Source organism: Halichoeres trimaculatus, unplaced genomic scaffold (assembly GCF_033239565.1).
Source record: "Halichoeres trimaculatus isolate MK-OKI-2021-1 unplaced genomic scaffold, fHalTri1.1 fHalTri1_scaffold_3, whole genome shotgun sequence".
In the NCBI taxonomy this organism is placed as follows: Eukaryota; Metazoa; Chordata; class Actinopteri; order Labriformes; family Labridae; genus Halichoeres; species Halichoeres trimaculatus.
Window position 1 is genome coordinate 27,911,212 of NW_027437181.1, and position 24,609 is coordinate 27,935,820.

Here is a 24,609-nt window from a genome sequence, read left to right on the forward strand (position 1 = left end):
AAATCAATAAAGCTTTGTGAGCCATCAGAGAGTTGCCATGATGACTGCAGAGGGCTCGATGTGATGATTGACGGTTGTAATACTGATTCAAAAGATGAAAGCAACAGACTACTTAGCCCTGCACCTCTGTGGAGACTCAGCGCTGTGATGGATACCTATCAATACAGCCAGAACCGGGAACTTCAGCAACTGTGTTGCTCTAGGAATCTGTCGAGCAAAGAGCAGCTTACATTAGATTTACCCGAGGATCATGTGTAGCTCTTATGTACACTAGAGATCACTTTACCAGTATCTTTGTGGGAAAAAAGTGAATCCATCCGCTGCTTTTAGCAAGAATGTAGAGCATTATTTTTAACGTTCTTTTTTTGACTTGGAAAAACAAGGGCTGAGCAATCTCCAATACACTTAACAATTACACACATTACAAAAAAAAAAAAAAAAACACAGATTGTGTTGCCCTGGGATCATGTTCTAATTCCTAACTCTTTGTACTTGCCTTTTTGTAGTAATTTGCTGTAAGTGAACAAGAAAATGTGTGAAAATTTAAAAAGGTGGATTGTAATTTGCTATAATGTCACCGTGGAACTTATTTGCTATTATCTCACCTCAATTAGTCAAAGTTTATGTTCTCAGTGTGACACCTACATGCAAGTGCAGCTAATGGCCCCACTTAGAAGTTTTTTTCCTCAACATCAAGTTCTTTTCCTTTTTTTTTTTTTTTTTACAACTTTTACCGTAAACAAAGCAAATACATAAAAAGGGAAGCTTTGGCAAATAGTCTAGTGAGCTACAGTAGGAGATCTGAAAAGTTGGTCATTGATCCCCAAGACGTGCTTCACTACTAGGTCTTACTAAGTGGGCTACAAACTGAGAAGAGGCTTAATGACAGCCTGTTGTCAGATCTGATGTGATACATGAGTTAACATTCTTGGAATAGTTCATCAGATTTGTTTTTTTTGGTTGTCTTTTTTTCTGGAGCTGTATCTATGGATGCTACATGAATCCAAAACTTCAGGCGCTTGTTTTCCCCAGCCCACAGCTCATAATGTGACACTTGTGTACTTGATCAACATTGTCAGAAGCCTTGGAAGTGCAGATGAAGCCATTAAGCTTCAAGAAAAGTTTAGATGTAGCTTTTGGTGGTTTGAGACTGCTCAAGTTTGTATTTAACTCCAATCACTTCTTAAAGTTACAACCCTAACTGAGCATGCCATGGTAGTCAAGGTTCTTGACCGCACTGTCAAAGATTTTTCTTTGGAAAGAGCCACGGGGTTCCTTTAGCACATTCAATCTGACATCTTCAGATTTTGTATCTCCCCGAAAGACCAGCAAGCAACACATCACAGCATACTTTTCACAGTTGTTTTCTGTGGCTTGTTGCTCTTTTTTAGCTTGTTGGGGAAAAGGTGTGACAGGAATGTGTGGGCACAGCAAAGGATAGATTAAGCCTTTCCTCCGTGAGTTGCAACAACTTTGAATCTGGCACCTTTATATTTTGCATCTACTTGGAAGTTCAACCAGCAACACTTCTGGCATGATTTCTTCAGTCACTTGTGTGGAGGGCTGCTGTGGTTTGTTGCTTCTCTCTTGTTCAACAGGAAAGTGGTGATGCAGAAAATGTTTGCACATGCTGGGATGATTATTTTCAGTGAATTACAGGAGGAAAACTTTAACAACGCTGCTAATTGGGGTCAAATTAAAATATTCTGGTTCGACATGTCAGATTACTTTGATTAAGACTTAAGAAGAAAAATACACCACTGGTCCAATGCAAGCCAAGCATATGAGGTCATGGCCATAGTTCATGTTTGGATTTGACTTAAGAAACTGTGTGTTCTAGGTCCTAGAGACGTTAATGATGTTTCTGGAATCATATCAATGATTTATTCCAACAAATAGGTGTATTTGGAATATGAACAAGGAATACCTCAAACATTATCTTACCCACCAGTCTCCTTGTAGTTGTGAAAAAAACAAAATATCATTGTAATAGAGATTTTTTTTTCTTCTTACAGAGGGTATTGATGATCAAAGACATTGACTCTGAATAAAATCATGCCGTAACATTTTGTTGAATTAAATATGCATCAAATCATGCAATAAGCCTTCCACCGCCTGCTTCACCTCCTACAACATCAACAGCCCACCAAAGTCCACCTGCACCTTTGGCTAACCTCAAGTTTTGCAGCCATGGTTACATACTAAGATTTACAAAAAGTCAAATCTGAAAGGAAATACAGATTTTAATCCTAAGTAAATTGATTAATTCAACTGTCTGCATGCCGGCTTAATATACATGCTTGATATGCAGCAAGACATTAGCAAACTTCAAAAAATGATGAGCTGAGTGAAAATATCAATACATAAAATCAAAATCAAGTATTTATTCAAGAATTTTTAAATTTTTGCAAGTTTACAAAATTTTAATTTGTAGTTTTTGCAATATTTTGAAACTGCAAATTAAATAAAAAGTTTTGCATTTTTTGAATTCCAAAAACAAAGACTTTTTGTGTATTTTTTGAATAAATAAAAACTTGAAGATTTTGGATGGAAATTTGTGTAGTTTTAATATTTTTTTTAACTTTTGCAATTACTGAATTTCTTAAAATTTTTCCAGTTTTTTCAAAGTTATTTATTTATTTTATTTTTTTGCAAATTTTTGAAATTAATTTTTTGTGTTATTATTGAAAATTTTTAATCATGTAATTTTAAAAAATAGCAATTTTTTAATTAAAAAATTTAAGATGTTTCTTTTATGTGTATGTTCTTTTTTAAGATTTTTGGAATTTAAAGATTTCTTGAAATTTTTGCTAATTTTTCAAAAATTAAAAAAATATATTTTTTTAGCAAATTTTTGCAATTTTATTTATTTTTTTTTATTTTTTGTAAATGAATGAAAAATAAAAAATACATAAAAATTTGTAAGTTAAAAAAATATATATTTATATAATTGTCCACTAGGTTTAAACCTTGTTTAGAATACATGTACTTAATTGTTTTTATTGTGAAGGTATGATTTTAACATAGGTGAGGTGTGGCAAAATGGCTCCAGTGAAAGAAAAGGTTGCAGACCCCTGTCCCTGAGGGACATTTTGACTTCAGTAAATCCAAGGTGCTTTAGAGAAACAATACATGCAGAGTGCAATGTGAGTAAGTATGATCAAGCTGTTTAAAAAATAACAAGATAAATATTTGACACTGCAGGAGAAGAAAGACGCACAGTTAACGATCGTAGAAGCCGCACAGAGAAGATTGTCAGAAGAGGATATTTTCTTACCCACTAAGTGACCTGTCTTCCATCAAGGAGAAGGTTTCATCATTGGCCAGAACTGGTCTGATGAATTCAGGATTCCAGAGAACAATACAGTTTTTCTGCCGATGTGCGTTGATGTTAGATGTTGGATACTCAGGATATTAGCCAAACAGCATCAAACTGTGGATACAAATGGGCCTATCTAATACCACCTCCATCCTCTATGGGACGGACAGTTTTGGTCCATTTAACACCAAACAAGGATTCAAGATGCACAAACAATTTGCTTTGTTGTTCATGCACCACGAAAATCGATATCCACATTGAAATGCTGGACAACGCATCAGCAAATGTCTTTATTAATGGCCTCTGTTGCTTTAGAGGAGATTCTAACTCATCAGTCAGGCTGGACGCTGCAGTCAGCAGAGTTTCCTCTTCACAGCAGTGCTTATTGTTACAGCCTGTTGTCTCACATTTGACAGATTGGGTGATCCAGGGATTGAACCGCTGACATCTAGTCACCTGCTTTCCATGGCTGTGGTCCAGAAAGCTGTGGCACCATCACAAAATTAGCTTTAAGATATCATATATATATATATATTAAATCTTGGAGCTAATTTTGTGATAATTTTTCTAACATTGCCAGCAGACAATCGGGGCATGATAATACAAGCAGGTCTAAAGGTGTTTGATCTTCATTGACAATTTAGATGGTGTGCCACATAAATGTGTGACAAATAGAGAAGATGAGCTCAAATTTGCCATCGGAACCAGAGTTCCAGCAGGCCGTCAATCTGCTGTCGAGAGTGAAAAAATAAATTTAGCACTTAAAGGGTTAAATGTCCTACGTAGACTTAAACTTAATCTGATGTTATTTTTGAAGACAGGGCTTCTGAAGATTGTGTCTTTGGCTGTGAAATGGATTAAAATTCAGTTTTAGGACTGGGGGCAGGAGGAGGAATTGAGTGGGGAGATAGTGAAAGATAGCAAGTGGGAATGGAAGGAGGACGGGTGTAAGAGGGAAGGAAGGAGACACTTGGACAGCCCATTCATCATGTTGAAGATGACAGAAAGAGTGAGAGAGGAGGGGAGTCAGGCCGATAATGGCAAAGTTGTTGAATCCTGAAAAGCAATCTTTTTACAGTTAAAAGATGAAAGTTTGGATGGCCGATGTGTGGGTAAAACACTGCTGCCTCAATTTCTCCAGCAGGAGCAGGAGGGAGATGGGGGGAGTGAGAGGAGGCTGAGGACAGGCTAGAGCACAGGGGGAGGACAGGAGGAGAAAACTGATTTCCTAACAGAGCAAACTGAAAAATCTTTAAACAACTTGCATATTCAGTTTAATACATGAATGCATGTTGTGTGATGGTGATAATCAATTTAACATTGAATGAGTGATTGTTTTGAACATGAAGAAAACCCATGGACTTAATGCAAAATAAGATGGCTCAGAGGGAAGGAAAGGACTATATGAAAGACTTACTTTTACTGTAATCCCCAAGGATGACATCTTTAAGCTGACTACTTTTAGCTTGATGTTGTCATCCCTTAGCAGTCAACTATACATGAGGGTAATTACACATTCCCCTGTCTGTTCTTAAAATATTATCTTCCTAAACCACACCTGTCTCATACATCATGTTTTTGACACTTTGATTATAATTCTACTTCTTTTTTCTCGTAGTGAAATAAGAAGGCTTACCAGAGACTTCCTACTGTGGTTTTTGCTTGACAGATCTTTATGCTATCCTCCATTACCACCCGTGTTGAAATAGAACTTTTACCTCAAATGTGTGATACTGAGAGGATGTGTAAAGCATCCTCTGCCCCTCCTGCAAAGATTTTATATTAAATATGACTGATGTTTTCTTTCTTCTTCAGGTTACAGCTGAATCAGATCAGAAGACTTTTGTCTATCAGGGACATATTCACAGTAAAGACTTTGGCAAGTTCCATCTGACGCGGCAAGGTAGGTCACCTCCACTGTTACTACCCAAAACAATAAAAACTAGGAAGCACTCAAAGAACATAGACCTCCACCAAGCATATTGTGATTGTCACATAACACTTTGGTCCTACTTTAATGTTATACTCCCTTTCAGCAGACTGTCTGCTACAATTTGGTGTTAGTTGCAGGTTTGTACGATAATTTGTTACCTGACAGTGTTAAAAGTTATGATGATCCAGCACATTTTTCATATTCCAGATCTTAAGCCCTGTTTCCACCAAGCAGTTCAGTCGCAGCGCACATTTTATGGCATTTCCACGGACTAATCCCAGGAGAGATCCCCAAATAACCAAGATGAGTCTTTTTGGCACCCTTCTGTAAGGGCGCCAGACTAAACCGATCTGACCTTGGAAGGTGGAGTTTCAACACTACAGACTGTTGACTGGTCAAAAGAATTGTCACTTCCCGTGTGACAGCGGCTGTATTTCTTCCTGCGGCTCACAGTCTTCTCTGACACAAAGCTTGATTGCAATTTGTATCAAAGAGCCACACGGCAATTACAAAGAGGACGAAATGCTGGATGCCTTCCACTGTTGCTCTTAGTTAATGTGTCGCATTTTTCTTCTTCGCTGGATATTTAGCGGTGTACACTGTGTTGCACTGCTTCTATGGCGCCATGCTATTATGTTACTGATGTGGATTTACTGATGTCGGTATCCAGCTTACACACCGCATACCCCGATGCTGAACGGTTGGCTGTGGTATTGCAAACAGGGCCAGGCTTAACTGAGCCAATCCGTACCAAACTATACTGATCTAAACCGGACTGCTTGATGGAAATGGGGCCTTAGTATGCATAATACTGCCAGGATCTGGATCCTACTTTTACATCCGTCAGAAATTATGGTGACCTTGTCTTGTATTGTTTTGCAAAGCAAACTGACCATTTATGGTGGATTTATATACACATATGGTGAAAACAGCCCTATCTCACAATGATAAAGAATCCTTTAAAGAGAATCCTGGATCCAGGCGATGATCCGGATCACCTCCAAAATTTAATCACTTCTTCCTTATCCAATTTTAATTTTTTTGAGTTATGTTGTTCACAGACAAACAAACTGACAAAATCTCCCTAAAACATAACCTCCTTGGTGGAGGAAACTAAGAAAGGACAAGTATAATCAGTCAAATATAAATTATGTGATTGATCTTTGTTGGTGTTCTGTTAAAACTAATAAAAAGAACCTGAATCATCATTTGAAGCAAATAGAAAGTATCACACCATCCTGCGTTTCTCATCTTAAGCATGTGCAAAAAAAAATACAAATTGGTAACTTGCGTCTATCCTTATCCCCAGGCCCTGTAACCATGGCAATGGACCCACCTAACCCCTACACCAACAGCAGCTCTGTGGCAGCAGCCATCTTAGTTCCTTTCTTTGCCCTCATCCTGTCGGGATTTGCCTTCTACCTCTACAAGCACAGGTAAGCTATATCCCTGACGTAAATCCATCAGAGAAAAACAGAGCTGCAGCAGAATAACAATCAGATGTTTGCTTATGGCTTTGTCTGCTTTTCTTGAACAGCACAGCTTTAAAGCCCTCAGTCTCACTCATGTAATTGCAGGTCATTATGTTTAGAAAAAGGAGGGAAATGGTTAAGTGAGTTCATCTTTAGCAGCCTCACTGGAGGAATAAGAATGAGAAAATGTCCAACTTAAACATGTCTCCTTAAGCAGATGAAACATCCAGGTTTGCAATGCTTTTAAATAGTTTTGTTTCTTCAAACCCAGCTGCACTAATCCCTTATTCTGTCTATCAAATTCAGTTGTTGAGCATCTACATTTCCTTGAACCTCCCATTCTCCAGCTTGTGTATTTGAGTTGTATTTTGAAAAAGTCTTATTGCTTCTAGCTGCCAAGTGTTGTGTGTACACTTTTTCAGACTTTCATTCAGTCAAAGTCAAAATCAATAATTTCTTTCAACCCTAGAGTTACACAAAGACACCTCCCATAAAGATCACATTAACACTAATCCAGCCAAATAAAAATCTTTCATCAGAATCAAATTCTTTGGCATTAAAGAGAAAAAATAGGTTTTACAAAATAGGAGTAGACAGACAAGTAATTAACTTGTGACCTTTCATTTTTGCTTCCAGATACTGAGCCAAGCTTGGCACCACAATAAAGGGCTATTTTGCTCAGAAAATGATTAATAATGTATTTTTCTTTGAAAATATGGTAAATTGGTGAGTCGTCTTTTTTAAAATGAGCTAAGGCCCTGTCTGTTTGATATGATTGGTTATTTTTAAAACTATTTCAGTTTGGTAAAAATAAAAAGTTTGTTTGTGAGGAAAATGATGGCTTTAAGAAATATGAACAACAGTGTAAGCTCTTACTCAGCAGGTGCCGCTTTGAAGTAAAATCTTAAGAGAATCATTATTTTTCATGGAGTTTACAACAGACCTTTAGTGCCTGGAGTTGGGTGTAAATGTCAAAAATTCTGTTTAAAACATGCACAGCACTCCACAGCTGAGAGAAAATCTGACTCGTCATCTTTCAAAGTTTCATGAATTCACTGAACATCAGTGGCTTCAAAGCGAGATGCAATTCAACACACAACAGTTAGACATAGGATATCCTGACCTGCTGAGACACGGTGCATGTCCACACATCACATACTTTGTTAACTAGATAGTGATGCTCACTTCCACAACATTACTCGACACTGTGTTACACAACCTGCCTGCAGTGTGCAATGCTAGTGGATGTGTATTAAAGCTGATGGTTGTATGCAGGACATTGTCTGCTGACACAGATGACAATGAGAGACCTAAAGACTCCTGGGGGCCTGGCGGCAGGTAAGACTGGCACCTGTCATGCACCTGGTTTCAACCAGCAACCAGACTTCCGCCCGCCGCCACATCCTCCGTCGAACTCGCCATTCCTTGTTTTTGGTTCCAGGATTCTTTCACATGCTGTTTAGTACGGCTGCACTATTAAGATGTGAGCTACATGAAGTTCTCTGTCAGAATAAGTTCTGTGTCACTGAAAAGTTGTACTTGGCCTTGTTTACAAAAAATAGTAGTAATAACGACCGAGGTGTGAAAGGAAGAAGGAGAGTCTTGAAAGAGTTTTAAATAACTGGTAGAAAATGAGAGATGAAAAAAAATGCATCATTTCATTTTCTAAAGCAGTGCAGCCATACTGTGTTATACAGCACTCATTAAAGCAAGACAGAGGCCATTTTATTTTGTCTTTTATCTCATTGTCATCTCTCTGTCAGCATGATGTCATCAAAAACAAATACAGTTTTTGACTTCCTTTGAAAATGTGGAAATGAAACAGGTAATATGTGTCTTTCTGTGTGCTGCTGCCTTTTTTACCTGAACTTTGCTGCCCACAACCTACTCTGTCATGCTGGTTTACACAAGTAAACCTCACAACACAGCAATGAATGTTTAGCTCAACACAAAAGCAACCAATTGGAACAGAAACAGAGTTCTTACATAACAGTAAAAGCCTTGATGAGAAACTGATACAAGGTGTGAGTGTGTGCTCGGCGCTTCCCTCCTGCTCCAGCCCTTATGTCTGTACAGTTTCTGTTATACTGTCGAAGCAATTAGGTGTGCTGTTTTTCATTCCACCAATAAAATTAACTTATTGCACCTACAGCCACAACCAGGAACGAGTGCGGCAATTTGAACCTCCGTCACACGGGGAGGTCTGCGGTGTGTGTTGGTGTGTGTGCAGTTTTGTAGAGTAATGGGTTGAGCATGTAGGGTAAGCTTAGTGGCTCCCCAGGGTTGGCTTTCTACCAGTGCACACACACACACACACACACACACACACACACACACACACACACACACACACATTTACACACACTCTTAATGAGGTCAGAGTCAAACAGCGTTTCAGCTGCAGCACTCCTCCCTGCTAATAGTTCCACAGGGTTTGGGAGTAAGTGATTATATCTAACTGGATTATAGGACCTGATTATCCAAAAATGTAATCTGCGACAAACAGACAAATTATGAGGGAGCAGTTACATTTCATAGCACATCCTTGTGAACCCCTGCAGTACATTTTTTAAAACACTCTTTCAGGCAATTTGAGTAATAATATATTCTTTTGAACTACAACCATTCGGTACCATTTGTAGGATGATGGCAGGTTGTATTCTTGCATACACACTCACATTACAGCAGCAGATGAGTTCCAGGCTGCAGAGCCACTGAAGCAGGCAGTTGTTATGGTGGATGTTCTTGCTTCTGCCATAATTTTCCCTGCAATTTGTAGATTTTTACCAGAAAACTACTTGAACTAAGTTTGGACTTATTAATCTCAAGGGGAAAATTGCCTACCAGTATGTCTAACAAGACAGCTTGAAGGACAGGGAAGGGTATTAAAAGTTTACTTTCCTCATGAAACATTGGTTGAATTTGTGAATTTGTGAGAACTGAGTGAGACTGAGAAAAACATGATGAAAGCTTAGTAAGATATTTACCAAACCCTCTCTAATAACTTGAATACTTTGCTACAGCGCTGAGAATATTCTGCTGTTTCATGTTCAGTAGATTGCTTATGTTATCTTCCATCTCATGCCTGTGATTAAAAATAGTAAGTGCAATGTATATTATGACTAATATTCTAATATCAGAAGTTATGACTATTCATGAGAATTTTAAAAAACAAACTTTATATGTTTACTTTAAAAAAATGCTCTTTTGCAGTCTGCCAAAATATTTTCACTTAAAGCTCCACAAGGGGATTATATAATTGAGGGAAAGCTGCGTAAGATCCATCAGACACAGAGAACATTTGCATCTCATGGGAGTCAAGTTTCTGGCCACCTGACAAATTCAATGTAATGTTTCCAGAACTTCAGATAGAAGTATTTGCATCTAGCTGCTACATGCTTGACTTTTTATCACCAGTCATTGATTCTCAGATTCATTTTGACTCTTATTTGTTTTCTGCTGGGGACGTGTCACACACCAGTCAGTCAACTTCACCAGGAAACAGAATGAATGAGCTAATGCTGCACAGAGGCGTGTATAGGGCTCCATCAGTACCTGTGTTAGATCACTATGAAACAGTGTCTGTTAAAGTTACTCTTCAGTTATTCTTCAGCAAGTGGAAGAAAGAAGAGATCAACCTTGTGATTGTAGTTTGATGGTCACAGCTCATACATATGTAAATTTTAACAAGGACATCAGTAGGAACAACAAGGAAACTCAAAGGCTCTCTTTTTATTTAAATGAATTAACTTTATAGTCACTGCATGCCTGTGTTAGACCTTAAATACAAACTCAAGGTAGACTTCAGCACGTGTTGGCGGTTTAACCTTGCAGAGCCAAATTTCTGAGTTGAGTTATGCCTTTTACTTTCTGCTTCAGAGGCCTTTTTTCTTTGCTTGTAGTCTGTTTTCCCAAAAAAAATGCAACATAATTTTGTTGAATCTGAAAGAAAAGCTGAAACTCTGTCATGAACACTAATGTTTCTCTCTTTCTGTTTTTTCAGGACGCGCCCCAAGGTCCAGTTCAATGGTTACGTCGGCCATGAGAGCTCTAATGGCCAGGCGTCATTTGAAAACCCAATGTATGACACAAACATGAAGCCCACTGAGGCTAAAGCAGTTCGGTTTGATACCACACTGAACACAGTCTGCACGGTAGTATAGTCCAACACCCCTGCCTCTACCTGCACTGTGGTTCAGGCCAACCTCTGCGGTGTGGTCCAACCAAACAGGAAAGAACAAACTTATGATTTGGACTCATCACCGTGAGCAGTCTGCGCTGTAGCTTGCTGGTGCTCTGTCAGCATAACCTGCACAGTGAAGCAGCTCTGCTCGCCTTCCTACCTGAACAAAGAGATCATTTCTTCCTGTAGTCTGAACAAGTGGGGACCAAGAGAAGGGGAGTCAAAAATGACAACAAATGAGAGTATCAATAGATCTGTTGTTCAGGGGATCAGTGCTGGGACAGAAAATCTTCTTTAGCATATTCAAACATCCACAGAGAGACGGTTCAACTACTTGAACCTCTTCCAAATTCACGACCAAAGGTCCGGTGTTCAGTGAGGCAAAGTTGACCAAACCTCCTTAGGTAAAGGCCAGACACAAATGATGTCCTGAGACCCTCCTGCTATCCCCATAGTGTTTTTTTTTCCTAAGCTTGAACCCCATCCACATGCCAAATTTGCACAGTGGTTTAGGCTTACTCACTCCCCTGCTGCAGGTCAGACATGGGTTTCTACCCTTTCCAGGGTTTTACCCTCAGGGGAAGCACAAAGACTATTCCACCTGCTCTCCACGTTGAAAGAAATTGGATTGTTGCTTTTATGTCAACACAAAAACCATTATTGGTGCTGGACCAAAAACCTCCCACTGGATTTCCGTTACACTGGTCTTGACAGGACTTGACTTTAAAGCAACGACAGCTTTAGTCTGTTATAGTGGAAAATGATATTGATCCTGCAGACTGCTGTGAAGTTGGCATTCAATACAACGGCGCTGGAACCAGTTTTATTCCTTTAGATAAACAGATGCTGTGGTCCATCACAGGATACTAGTCTGAAACTCATATTAGCAGTGGTGGACCAGAGCCAGACAAACCGGAGTCACATAACACCTGCAGATGGTTAAATCTGCATAGCCTGTTATGAAATTAAAAGCAGGACAAATACAGAGTTGAGTAAGTTCAGTTTTGACTCAGTAGTGGGTTTTAAAAACCGGTTCCTGTGATTGGCTTTCCTTTTTGCCACTTACTGTATTGCCTTCCTGTGACAGAATCCACCTGCAGTATTTGGCTTTTAGCTTGGTCAGAACAAACCAAAACAGACATTTGAAAATGTTTTTTTTTTTTTCCCCAGGATTAGTTCAGCTATCAGGCAGAAAGCTCTAGATGTGTTTTAGAGATTCTTGAATATTTTATTGAGGTACTTCACTTCTAAATTTTCCATGGTAGCACACGCTGGCAGGCTGTGCTGAACCAGAAAACAAGACATTTGAGTTTCCGAGCTGGCGTACACAATGGACTGCTTTCCAGAGGCCTGTCTAACACAATCACAGAATCAGACAACTGATTCTTGTTCTTGGACTAGCCAGCATTTTGTGCTTGGTGGCTGAACAAGTGGAAGCCTGGAGGCAATAAGCTGTCAAGATCTTCGACTGCTGCAATCAGCTGTGGCCAAATCCAAGAAATGATTTGTCTTCTTGTACCTCTGGTCGGGATTATCAGTCGAGAGATGACTGGTTCTTTTTCTACAGTATACTCTCCAGCCACAAACCACACATAGATGAAGAGATTGAGACGCTGAGTGGTTGACTGACAGATATTAGACCGATGGACACAGACAAATGGACAGATAGAAAACTGTCAGTCATGCTGGAAGAGAGACAAGGACAGGTTGCTATGGAAACAGAGGCAAATAGTTGTCTCTGAATGTCTCATCCGACACTTTTCTTCAGTGAAGATATCGATGAACAGACTCAATGTTCAAAAACCCAGTGGCCCCATGGGACTTCCCAAACCACTGCTGCTGGGGAACCCCAAAATATAAACTTTATATAAACTCTTAAACCGCACAAATTTTGCACTAGTGTGTTTTTCTGACTGGGTTATGAAAAAAATGAATAATTTTTGGGTCTGAAATGGGTTTGAAAATGAGTCATTCAAAAAAAAAGAGAATTTTATTCAAAAACTTCTATCTTTAAAAAGACAACAAAATGACTAAATACAGGGTTACAGAGTGTTTGTATATACACATTTATATTTCACACGCCCTCTTAGCAGTGACCACACGCTATTCTCTCGTTATTTTGTTGCCAGGACAACATGCTAGCCAACCAGAAAGATGGGATCAGATTGCCTGTGGACCTCTGAGCGTCTAGTGTCACATGATGGCACAAGTCTGTTGCCATTTGGAGAGTAGTGACTGTTTCTGAAAGCTCACACTGAGCAGTGTCACTACAACACAAACACACTCACATTGATCATATTTTTTAGAGACCTCTCTGAGAAACTAGAGCCACATTAAACAGAAACTTTTGTTAGATGCTGAAGAGGTTTCATAAAAAACAGTTTCACTGAAAGATGAAAAAGTATCTCACGATGAGCTTGGAATTTTTTTTTTTTTTAATTTGTTTATGTTTTGTTTTCAGGATAACACTTGTGATATGAGCTGGTGTGAGCTTTCAGAAACAAAATGCATCTGTCCCCCTTAAAGAGATGTGTTGTAAGTTTCCAAAACTGCTCACATTATCATGCACCATATGAAGACAACATGCACAATTATTGTTGTCTGGAGTTATCGTCCCCCCTAGATCCCCTCAGTTGTTTGAGAAATACCTCGTGTGCAAAGAGATAGTAACATCCTGCTTATAAATGCTGGAACCTCACTGCAACAAATACACAAGCTTTGCGAGTGTAACCCTGCATTCAGTTTATTTCCTGGTGTTTTAGGTCAAATACACGCCCCACGTCTATGAGTCTGCCAGATCCAAGATAATTCACAAGCTTCAAATCACTCGCCAGGCTTGTTATTTCTCGCAGTGTTCTCTCTAAATATTTTTATTTTTCGAAAGATGCTGCACTTGGTTTAGATCATAGATGTAACTGCTTTCAGTGTGTGTCTTTAGGTGTCTTCAGGCGTGTGTCTTGTTTGTTTCACACTCCATGCACATCATTCTTCAGGCTTCAGGTTTTTTCACTTCAGGCAACCTGTATGATTTTATTGTTCAAATGAATTCTCCCTCATGTTCCACATGTTTTCAATTTCATTTTCCATCCATCACACTGACATTCCTGCGAACAGCAGATAGAAAAATCCATTCATTCCTGCACATGATACGAAAGGTGAGTGGAACAACTGAGAGTCAGATGATGACGGTTACAAGTGATGAGATGATGATTTAGTCCATAAAACACTTGTAATAGCCCAGTGTAATATTCCGGGGTAAAACCAATTTCTCTCAAATTATAGAATAGATTTTCCCTCAATCTCAAATACTGACCAAAAAAATCATCTGGCATGAGAAGGTTGTTGAATCCGACTATTTTGAAGAAAGTGAGAATGAATTAAAAAGCAAGTAGCAGTTCCCATTTAAGTTTTCAGCTCATTTAATTGAAAATGAGTCTACTCCAGACCTGAATGTTGCAAATGAAGTGCCCTGGAACAATGGTGATTATGTTTGGAAGCATGACTTCGGGATATTGCAGGAGTTATAATATTCATTGTTAGCCCGTCATTCACAGACTCGGTGTCAGGGCCGTGGCCAAATGGCAGGAACACGTACACCAGAGTGAAAGCCACATCTACATATCATTATTTTCTGAGCCTCAGTGACAACAAGGCAGACGGCGCATTCAAAATCTCTCCACAGAAATAGCACGACAGCTGTAAACAACAGTAGAGTGTCTGCTCATGAGATAGCGGGCCACCCCTCCACGCTGGAGTGCACCCAGTGCTTCTGTTTAATTGGTTTAATTAATTCAGTGGAGATTTCCTATGGAGTCAAGAGAGCATAATGGAGCCTGAAAATTAGAGGCTGCAAGGTTTCCACAGGCGCGATAAAAGGTCTAATTTTAACAATTAATGACACACATCTGATCTCTTACTGCACCAAAACAACACAACGACTCCACATTCTCCAGATTTAGTCTAGTGTTACAAAATAAGAGTGGTACTACACATACACAGCGATAGGTGGAAGTTAACATCAGAAATATCATCACACCCTTACAGTTGTTTTGTCATTCCTCCCTTTCCTGGTTTCTAGTAAATGTAGGCTTCATTATTCAGAGTCATGATAGAGACGCAGAAAGGTACTAGACTTTAGCGGGTATCACACACGCGCATGGCCCGCCTACGTCATCGTGAAGCGTCTGTTTACATGAAGTGTGATCTCATCAGTCAGCACAATGAGACACAGAGAGCACTGCTACAACTTTAGAGACTTTCTGACTTATGGTAAGTCATTTTGGCCTGACACAGCCGTCTAACACCCCGCTTGTTTAAAATGATTGTCGAGAGATGCGCTCGCGGTAATCATGCTTCATGGATCACACGCGCTGTCCGCGTGCTTGTGCTCGTGCATGAAGTAAACCGTGCTGTAGCCCACCTCTCTGAAGCGTGTTAAAGCAGAGAAATTAAGCATGCTAAAGCACGACACGGTTTGCCAGTGTGACTGCGTCCTCAAAGTCTTTCCAGTTCATAAACACAGGGAGCCAGATGTTGGTCTATATCGCAAACTATTTATTGTCTTGATTTTTTTTAACGAACTGAACCCTATAATGCCAAATGTGTCATATTTGATACATGAGTTCAAAAACCTAAATAGATCAAAAGTTGCGTTAAAAACCAGTTTAAAAATGTAGGAAAAAAATGTTTTCTGCCCCCTTTGTGGATGAACATAGCACTCAGGGCAGCTGAAGTTGTATTTTTGGCCTTCTTAGAAATGGCTGCTGTTGTAAAATCATCCACACACTGTTTTTCAGGAAAGCCTTTGCTGATTTTCTGGAAGTTGCAGTAAGAATAGTGTCTTAACTTTGATTGATTTTTCTGAAATCATTATCTTCCACATTGAAAGCCTGCAAAGTTACTAAAAATTGTACCAAAACAGTTGTCAAAACCACCCAGTGTGTCAGATGTTATACAGAAAATGTATTATGAACAACATGAAATAGCAATAGTTCTTGTGGATTTTGTTAAAAGGGTTAATAAACATCTCAGTTCCAACAAAATTAGAATTTATGGCTTTATTTTAATAGGTCAGGCTTTACAGGGTTAAAATAATTTTATTAAATGTGACTGAACAAGGGAGAAAGGCACTGTCCTGTTATTTCTTACACTCATGATTAGCAGAGAGTTCTTTTGTTGCGGCCCTGTTGGAGATCATTCTCAGACAGATACTTTTTTGTGGAGGTGGGAAGTGTTGCACATTATTTAGCATCTCATTAGATTTATATAAAGGACCTTTTCCTGTTAAATCAAGGTAAAAGTTTGTTGTAGCTTTCCATTTACGTCTGCTTGAAAATGCAGAAAAGACAACGAGGAAACTGCTCGTATTGTAAGGCTGTGACAGTGATGTCTGCCCACTGAGAGATGACACTCGTGCTTCAAATGTGAGTTAGCTTTTAAAAATGAGACGCATATTATCATCTGAAATGTGACACCTCCTCCCTCTAAGAGGCCTCGACAATTTGAATAATTTCTGCTTCACAAAGATGTTCTGTTTTTCAGCGGTTTGAGTAAAAGTTTCTCATTCGTCCTTTATTTGCCATTGTCAGCAGTCCTGACTATTTAAAAGAGAGACTGCTGGCTACAAACTGCAAAAAGGAACTAGACCATTTTAAAATGCTAAGGTTGTTTCTGCTTCTTTAGCAGACTTTTCTCAGTTTCTGAAGGAGTTTCAACATTTGTCCCTCACCTTCTGTAAAGTGTCCTCATCAGCGGTTTTCCTTTGTCTGCTGCAGAAAGAACATCTGAAATTAGACGTGGCTCATTCCTTGTACGTGTCACATGTCAGCGATGAGCATTTTTCAGAGAAATGTTGATGCTATGAGAATATTCACAACTCTATGATACTTTACATCTCAAAGAAATTATTTAAGTTTAGATTCATTTGAAATTTGGTTCAAGGGGTGGCATTAGGTTTTTGTGGGCGCACACATGGTTAAATAGCTTTTCCCCCACACTGTTCATGCTTGAATCCTAGAATAAGCACCCAATAAATGTTATATTCTGTGTTGGGTGTAACGAGTTACAAAATAGCGCGTTATAAGGTGTTTTCACACCTGATAGTGCGCACCCTGGTGCGGCTTGGAATGTCATATTGATACTTGGTTGCAATTTTGCAGTTAATGCGGTTCCTTTCACATCTGCTTTTTGTCACTCGGGACCAAACGCCGCAGTACTTTGAGAGCGTCATGTTTCCATGACGACAACGGCTAGAGCGCATGTAGCGTACTTTCAGTTGGAAGCTGGAAGCGCCGAGAGAACTGTTTGCTTAAATTAGAGATGATGGAGAGTCAAAAAGGCCTACGCCGAGTTTTTATAGTGCTTAAACTTCATTTCTATATTGTCTGTGTGTACAACCATCTGCAAACGATAGTGTTTGAAAATGAAGCGCCGCTGTGGCTTGAAAAAAGCATACAGATGCACTGGAGACGCCGATACTTTTTTTTTTTTATCCCCGAGGGGAAATTCAGAAATAATGATTCTTACCATGTACCGTGAGATCCTCATCAGACACAGATACAGATGACCGACAAGGTAATTAATGCCTGTTATACGATAGGCTATGTGTTTTTGACGTGAGGAGTCAGGGGAGAGCTCTGCTTTTTAGATGAGTATATAAGGGTAGTTAAGGGTGTTGGAGTGCGCAGCTGTCCTGCATCACAAACAAAACTCCACGGGAGCCCTCTAATGTCAAACTCACCGAGTTCGCCTGACAGTTGCATCGCACCAGAGTATGGCTGCTTTCAAACCACAGCTGGTGCGCACCAGGGTGCAGCCAGAGCCGAAGCGAGACCACCTCCTTTGGCCGCACCAGTTTGGTGCGCACCATAGGTCGATCTAAATTTGGGTCGACCTAACACTGTAGGTGTGAAAACACCCATAGTAACCTAACTACTTTTTGGGGTCACAAGTAGTGTAATGTGCTACTACTGAAAATATGTTAACGAAAGGTAGTTTGTTTTCCAGTTTGGCACATTACTTTTCCCAGGAGCCGGTATAACAGCAACACAGCCTCAGCTGCGAACATGCCCCATAGTCACGGGTTCTCACTGAGGCTGGTACTCCCAATAGCATGCAGAGAGCAGTCAGTCGTCATGGCATCTTTGTTTTTCTTGTCAAGTGCTCTGTGGCTTTTTTCAAAATAAAGAGCACAAAAGAATAACATGTTTTGTGCTCCATAGTAGAACTTTAAGTCAGCCTATACACATTTAGGAAACAAGATGTGGCTCTGCCCAAAGTCGAGCAACATAAAAGTATCGAGTTACGTAAAGAGTTTCTTTCCATAGAGGGTAACTAAGTAAAGTAAGGGACTTTTTTTTTTCTAGAACTAACGTGTAACGAGGAAACACTACTTTTCAAAAGTAACTTTCCCAACACTGGTTATATTATCATGTTTACTTGTATTAATCCCTTAAAAGTGAAACAAGAGAATGGCAAAATAAATGTCCTAAAAATGTGTTCTTGCACCATTTAAAAGGAAGACATCAATCTAAAGTTACAGTTAAAATGAAATGTATCAACACGGAGATGATTTTAACTGTAGACTGTGTAATATATGGACATGGTCTCTGTGACGTCACTTGTTTGTTTCTGATACAATTTGGCAGCCAGTTGTCGACAGGTGCCGATGGGGGAAGAGCTGAACTCTGCCTTATTCAATCTCTAACAAAGCTAGGCTAACAAGTCTTTAGCTTCTTTACTGATTGTTCCAGGGTTCCTGCCTGTCAGTCACGTTAGCCGAGCTAAGCATGCCCTTATTAAGTTTAAAAACATATAAAGATAAGTTGTGAAAACAATCATTTCCCGTATAGTAAGACTACTACAGACTTGAGCTTCAGCTCTCTGGCTTGATGTTTCTGCAGCCGGCCTCAAGTGGAATCTCTAAAAACTGCAGTTTTACCCATGGGCTTAATGTTTCTACACCAGAGTTTGCAGCGTGATTTTAAACAAGTCCTGCTTCACAGTGAAGAATTTTAGATCATTTAAGTTTAGTTTCAAATTTAAAGAGGGCCAATACGACCCCGTAGGATGCCCCTGGCTTTAACTTCTTGCATCCATCTGCGTTTGTGTGTGTGTGCAAAATATCTGGGCTGTTTCAGTTTCAGGTTATTGTGTAAATATTCATTTGCCCTTAACAAATCTTTGGATTAACTTATTTTTAATGGGATAAAATATGAAAGGACAAACTTCTCATGCCATACGATTAAAATTACAACTTGAAGATAAACTAAAGGCTGGTGGGCCTGAATCTGACGTTAGCTGACTTTAGTAGTCGTCATTTTGCCACATTGCACTCTTAGATTGGTGCACTGTACAAATTAGAGCCACTTTCACACATTTCAGCGACGGAAAGCTTTCTCAGCTACACATTGACACTGTATCCAAGTTTGTTGCTCTAAATATGGTCTTTAAGTAACCAACTTATTTTGTTGTCCTGATGCCACAGAGCTATGTTAGGAAATGGCAACGAATGCCATCATCATCATCACCATCATCATCATCACCATCATCATGACCATGACGTGTTTGTTCTATCACTGTCACCGCTGTCACCCTTCGCCATCATCATGTGCTGCTGAACTTGAAGTAGGTGCAAAAGAACAAAAAAAAGTTTTGTACAGAAATCTATTTTTTATGGAGAATTTGTAAAAAAAGAAAAGAAATTATTAAACATGCTGTACTTTTTATGATAAATGATGTAGGTACAACAAAATCTTGTTCATGAAAGTCAATGTTTTTACTGTTACACACCATGTAAAAATCTATGGTTCAAACTGAGTATCAAATATCCAAATGTCATATAATCTCTTGTGTCCATGACGGCTGCTTTTACACGGGGACAGAGAAACATACGTGACCCAGAGTTTATGTGTTCTGTCCTGAAGAGATCGTTTTCTCTGGGTCACGTCTATTAAAGATTTCTTAAATCACATTTAATGATATTTGAGATGACATGTCTGTTTCAACTCCTCTACAGTTTAGGGCTGGAAGATTCAGCACCATTATGTGTTATATAGAATATACAATCCAAACAACATTAAGAGGCTTTTAATGCAGCAGCTGTGTTATTTGAGTTGCCACATTTGGTGATTTGTCACATTAAAATTCCTTATTGGTTTAGAGTCCATACTTCACCTTGATCATACCAGATGGTGAGTGCCATGCTTTCACACACAGTACCTAAAGAGGAGCTGAGACAGACACTTCATTTTAACAGCTGAGTTCTTGTGTAACAGCAGCCCTGTGTGGCTGATCCTAATGTTTATATCTTGAGGGACGACTTCCACTGGCACAAAAGATTTTGGATGACTTGACCCCTTTGAGGCCCAAAATCTGACCGTTTGTCCGTCTAAACGAGGAGGAGTCTGATCCTCCTCGTTCAGACGTGAAGAGTTGAGTGGTATATAAAATCGAGATCGGTTTAAGCTCTAGCAGCATCGGTTGCAAATGGGCAATCATGTTTGGAGCTTCTAAATTAACTGAATATATGAACATGGCTGGTACCTTTTTGAAATAAAGGATGGAAAATGACATTTTTCTGTCCAAGTTAAATATGAGAGTGGAACTACACGGGCTGTTATAAAGGGTTGGACAGCAGATACTGTATGTGAATACAGCCTCACAACCTGATGTTAAAGAGACTCACAGTTTATCTATCAGATATTTTGAAAACATTATTTGAGAATAAAGTTTTTGATACAATAATTTCTCCTGTGTCTCAATGTTTTTGTGATCCTGATTTTTTGTCATGCGTAGTTCAGACATGCCTGACTGAAGCCTGGAGCACAAGTTGTCTTGTCTTTTCAGGTAAGTGATTTTTGTGTGTGTGTGTGTGTGTGTGTGTGTGTGTGTGTGTGTGTGTGTGTGTGTGTGTGTGTGTGTGTGTGTGTGCGTGCGATTGATGTCTTTGTATCACTTACTGGGACATCAGGAACAAATCTAATCATTTCTACTTCTTATATTCCTCTTTGACTGTAACTTCTGCTCTGTAAGAGGAAGTGGGCCTCAGCATGCAGCACGCAGCACAGAAAGACCTGGTTGATATTATTTTACAGCTAAGAATAACAGGTGAAGTGGTTGATAGTAAAAACAAATGAAGAGGAGATTTTCTTTAGTTCAGAAGCACCAAACATGGAAAGAAGTGATCATCAATGAGAGTAGACCCACAGCTTTGCCCATGGGGGGGGGGCAAAGTGAAATGTCTAAGGATTCCAACAAATACAACTGTGTTCACACACAAAACTGTGTGCAGGTTGGCTAGCTATGAGAAAATCTGGAGTTCCTCAAGTGTCCTCTTGAAACTGAAAGTGAAAGTACCAAAAACCACATACACACTCATCTAGACGAGCTGATTTTTACAGCCAATAATTAACAAGTGCTGCCTGGTACAAAACACAATTTACGTGTGAATGTCCCATGTCTAACTGCACACACCATGGAGGGACTTTATTTTGGAGAAGATTATGAAACATGAAGATGATGAGTTTTGCTTGATGAGAGAAACAGCTGGCTCGACTGACAGTGAGGCACAAAGCGGTTAATAGTAAAGAGGCACAAAAACCTCCTCAACTCCACCCAGTTTCTCTTGTTAGGTTGAGATAGCATTTTTAACATGGTAGCTGCTTTCAATAGTCCACATCCCTGTGTTATGCAGTCTATAATTAATGGTGAATAAGTTGTTATGTAAAGAAAACCCCGTTTCCACCAAGTGGTTTGCTTTTGTTCGTCTTGGTAAGACATGCATTTTGCGGCGTTTCCACTGACTAATCCTGGGACAGATCCCCAAGTAACTGTACCTTTTTGCTGGGGTACTAGACTAAGGCCTGAACCACACGTATACGGATATATTCCTAAACGCACGTTTTTCTTTCCGATTGGGCCTCTCAACCACACAAACACGGCGATTTCACTCACATAAAAGGAGATTTTTAAAAACTAATAAAAAAGTGAAGAATTAAAAAAATTATCCAGTTGAGTGGATCCATGTAGCAATGTTAAACGGAGCTGGTGTTGATGTGATGACGTCAAGCGCCTAGCAACAAGTCACTGGCTGATTCCCAAAGCCAAGGTACCTTGCCTTGCCTTGCCTTTGAAGGCAGTGCCACCGAAGCCACTTCCTTCCACTCCAAGGCAAGTGTCCTGCCTCTGCTCAAATGGAGATGCTTATGGAACAGCCTACAAAGGCACATTTTGGGAGGAGCTCAGACGGCTACAAATATTGTCATAGCTTGCCACTTTTCTACACTTTTTGCTTTTTTATTGTCATATCATTGACACTCTGCAGGTGCAGCTTCTCAGTAATTATAGTTACATGAGTGACACACAAAAGAGCTAAGTGGTGGACATGGTATAAGTTGTTATTTTCAGAGGTGTATTTTGTTACTTACATTTAAATTGGAATTTACCACGCGCCTCCGCTGGTGCGTCTTTTCCTTCCATTTTTTTCCTTTTTTGTAGATTCACGCGTTGCATGTTGGGTATTTAAAGCCATGGCAAGGCAATGAAGGATACACCTGTGTATCCTTGGTCAATTAGCCACATGCTAACCAAACGGAGGACATATGCCTCCGGAGGACATGAACATTGGAACAGCACTTGGGCAGCGACTGATGATGTGGATGCCTGCCCACGCCCACCCCACGCCCACATCAGACCAAGGCAAGGCAAGGTACCTTGGCTTTGGGAAACAGCCAGTGTGTTTGACAGCGCATGCTCATAACGTTCTTCTTCAATGGTTTTCACATTTTGCTAACCTGCCACTTATTGGCCAGGCATGGCATTGCAGGCTTCAGAGGCGATTGTTTTCAGTTTGGCCTCTTCGTACGGACAGAGATATTTCTGTGGTGTGGACAGAGATTGTTTTTTTAACGAGGGCAAAGATATCCAATCAAAAAAATATCCATATACGTGTGGTTCAGGGCTAAATCAATCCAATCCCAGAAGGTGGAACTAGAAACACTGCAGACTGTTGATTGGTCAAAAGAATCGTCACTTACCGTGTGACAGCAGCTGTATTTCTCCTGGCAGCACAAAACCTTTCCTGAAACTTCTCTGGATGTCTTCTGTTTTGCTCTTTGTTTACTGTGTCACGTTTTTCTTCTTTGTTGGATTAATTAGCAGGGTACACTGTGTCGTGCCGCTATGGCATCACGCTAGTACGTAACCGACAGCTATCAGCATCCAGCTTACATGGCGCCCAACATGAGGGGGCATGGTTGGCTATGGAAATGCAAACAAGATCAAGCTTGGACTGCTTGGTGGAAATGGGGCCATAGAACCCTGATGGGATGAGACAAAGCCTCTACACATCTTAAGGACTATCAACAGCAAGTGTTTCCGGGAATTCAACATTTTCTCCAGTATGAGTGTTAACTGTAAATCAGTTACAATTCATGTTGAAACTAATAACTGATAGAAAATAGTTCAAAGGTCAATCACAACTTATTAGATGCAGGGATGTGATGGGATTATCACACTTATTCCACTGTAACAAGACTGGGTTAATCAATTTATCTATAAAGTAAAAGTCTTCAAGATAGAATCTTTGTCACGCATTGATCCAGTATTACAAATCTAACCTTAATTACCTGTTCATAGTATAGAATCAACGTCTTTTATGGAAACCACAGCCACTCAACTGTTTGTTTGTTTATTTTCTGTTTGTTTGTTTGTTTGTTGTTGTTGTTGTTGTTGTTGTTGTTGTTGTTGTTGTTGTTTTGGGGGGGGGGGGGGGGTTCTTGACGGTTCTTTTCCACCATGCTACCATGGTTACCAGTTCGGTCAGAATCACCAGATCGTATCATTGAGAAATTGAATATATGTATCACACAGGTAAAGAGATTCCATCAGTGGCTGAAAGAGAGAGCAGGAGCAGTGAAGGGAGAAAGTGGAGCAACCAGTCAGCCGCAGCGTGTGAGGCTGGAAGCAGGACAGGACAGACAGCAGCTTGTTACAGTGAAACAGAATTAACACAAAACAAGGTGAGGAGGTGGTTCAAAGGAAACTTTAGGTCATAATATCTTTAGACTTAAAATAAGACAGATTAGATTCTGGATAAGCCAGACATTAACAACCGGCATTGTGAGAGGAGACGAACAACAAACACAGTAGATCAGAGAAGATAAACTAGAGCAGGGAAATTAAAGCAGACATTATTCGGAGGCAAGAATTTATGTTATCTCATCTCTTTTTTAATTTAGTGCCCACTTCAACACCACTGGCCTTTCACTGACTCCATCATTACAAACTGGCTGTCTGCTGTCAGGTCAGACATGCATTTTTAATTCATAGGATCCAATATTTACTAGACATGCTGAATGTTAATAGGAAATTCAACACAAGTGTAAAATGAACATAAAAAACAATCAGAAATGTTTCCTTCTGTAAGTAGAAAAACAAACAAGCCTCTCTGGTTTTAGTTTCTGGACCTTACGTCTCGATCTCCTTCCTCAATTGTGAGCCAATGACCACTGTACCTGTCTGCGCGCGCGGCGTGCCAAATATAAACAAACGCAGGTAGTCTGCCAGGACGAAGAGACACGATGAGAACTAGAGCCTTATTTAGCGGTGTTTTGTGTGAAAGTAACGCGCTGAAAATTCTCTAAATAAAGCGTGAATGTAGACTGATATCAGATTTTTGGTGGGGGTCCGTTTATTTCTGCTT

The 24,609-nt window shown here is 39.7% G+C and overlaps 1 protein-coding gene across 1 annotated transcript in view; it reads left to right on the forward strand.

Moving 5' to 3' along the window:
* The window catches only part of LOC141787362 (CUB and sushi domain-containing protein 1-like), a 580,923-nt gene extending 560,272 nt beyond the window's left edge, over positions 1-20,651 (forward strand). Inside the window, exons 72-75 of the mRNA XM_074665649.1 lie at positions 5,135-5,222; positions 6,562-6,688; positions 8,000-8,062; positions 10,728-20,651. Of these exons, the coding sequence (XP_074521750.1) occupies positions 5,135-5,222; positions 6,562-6,688; positions 8,000-8,062; positions 10,728-10,887 (438 nt within the window). The 3' untranslated portion in view covers positions 10,888-20,651. The remainder of the gene's footprint in view (positions 1-5,134; positions 5,223-6,561; positions 6,689-7,999; positions 8,063-10,727) is intronic.
* Positions 20,652-24,609: the final 3,958 nt, after the last annotated feature.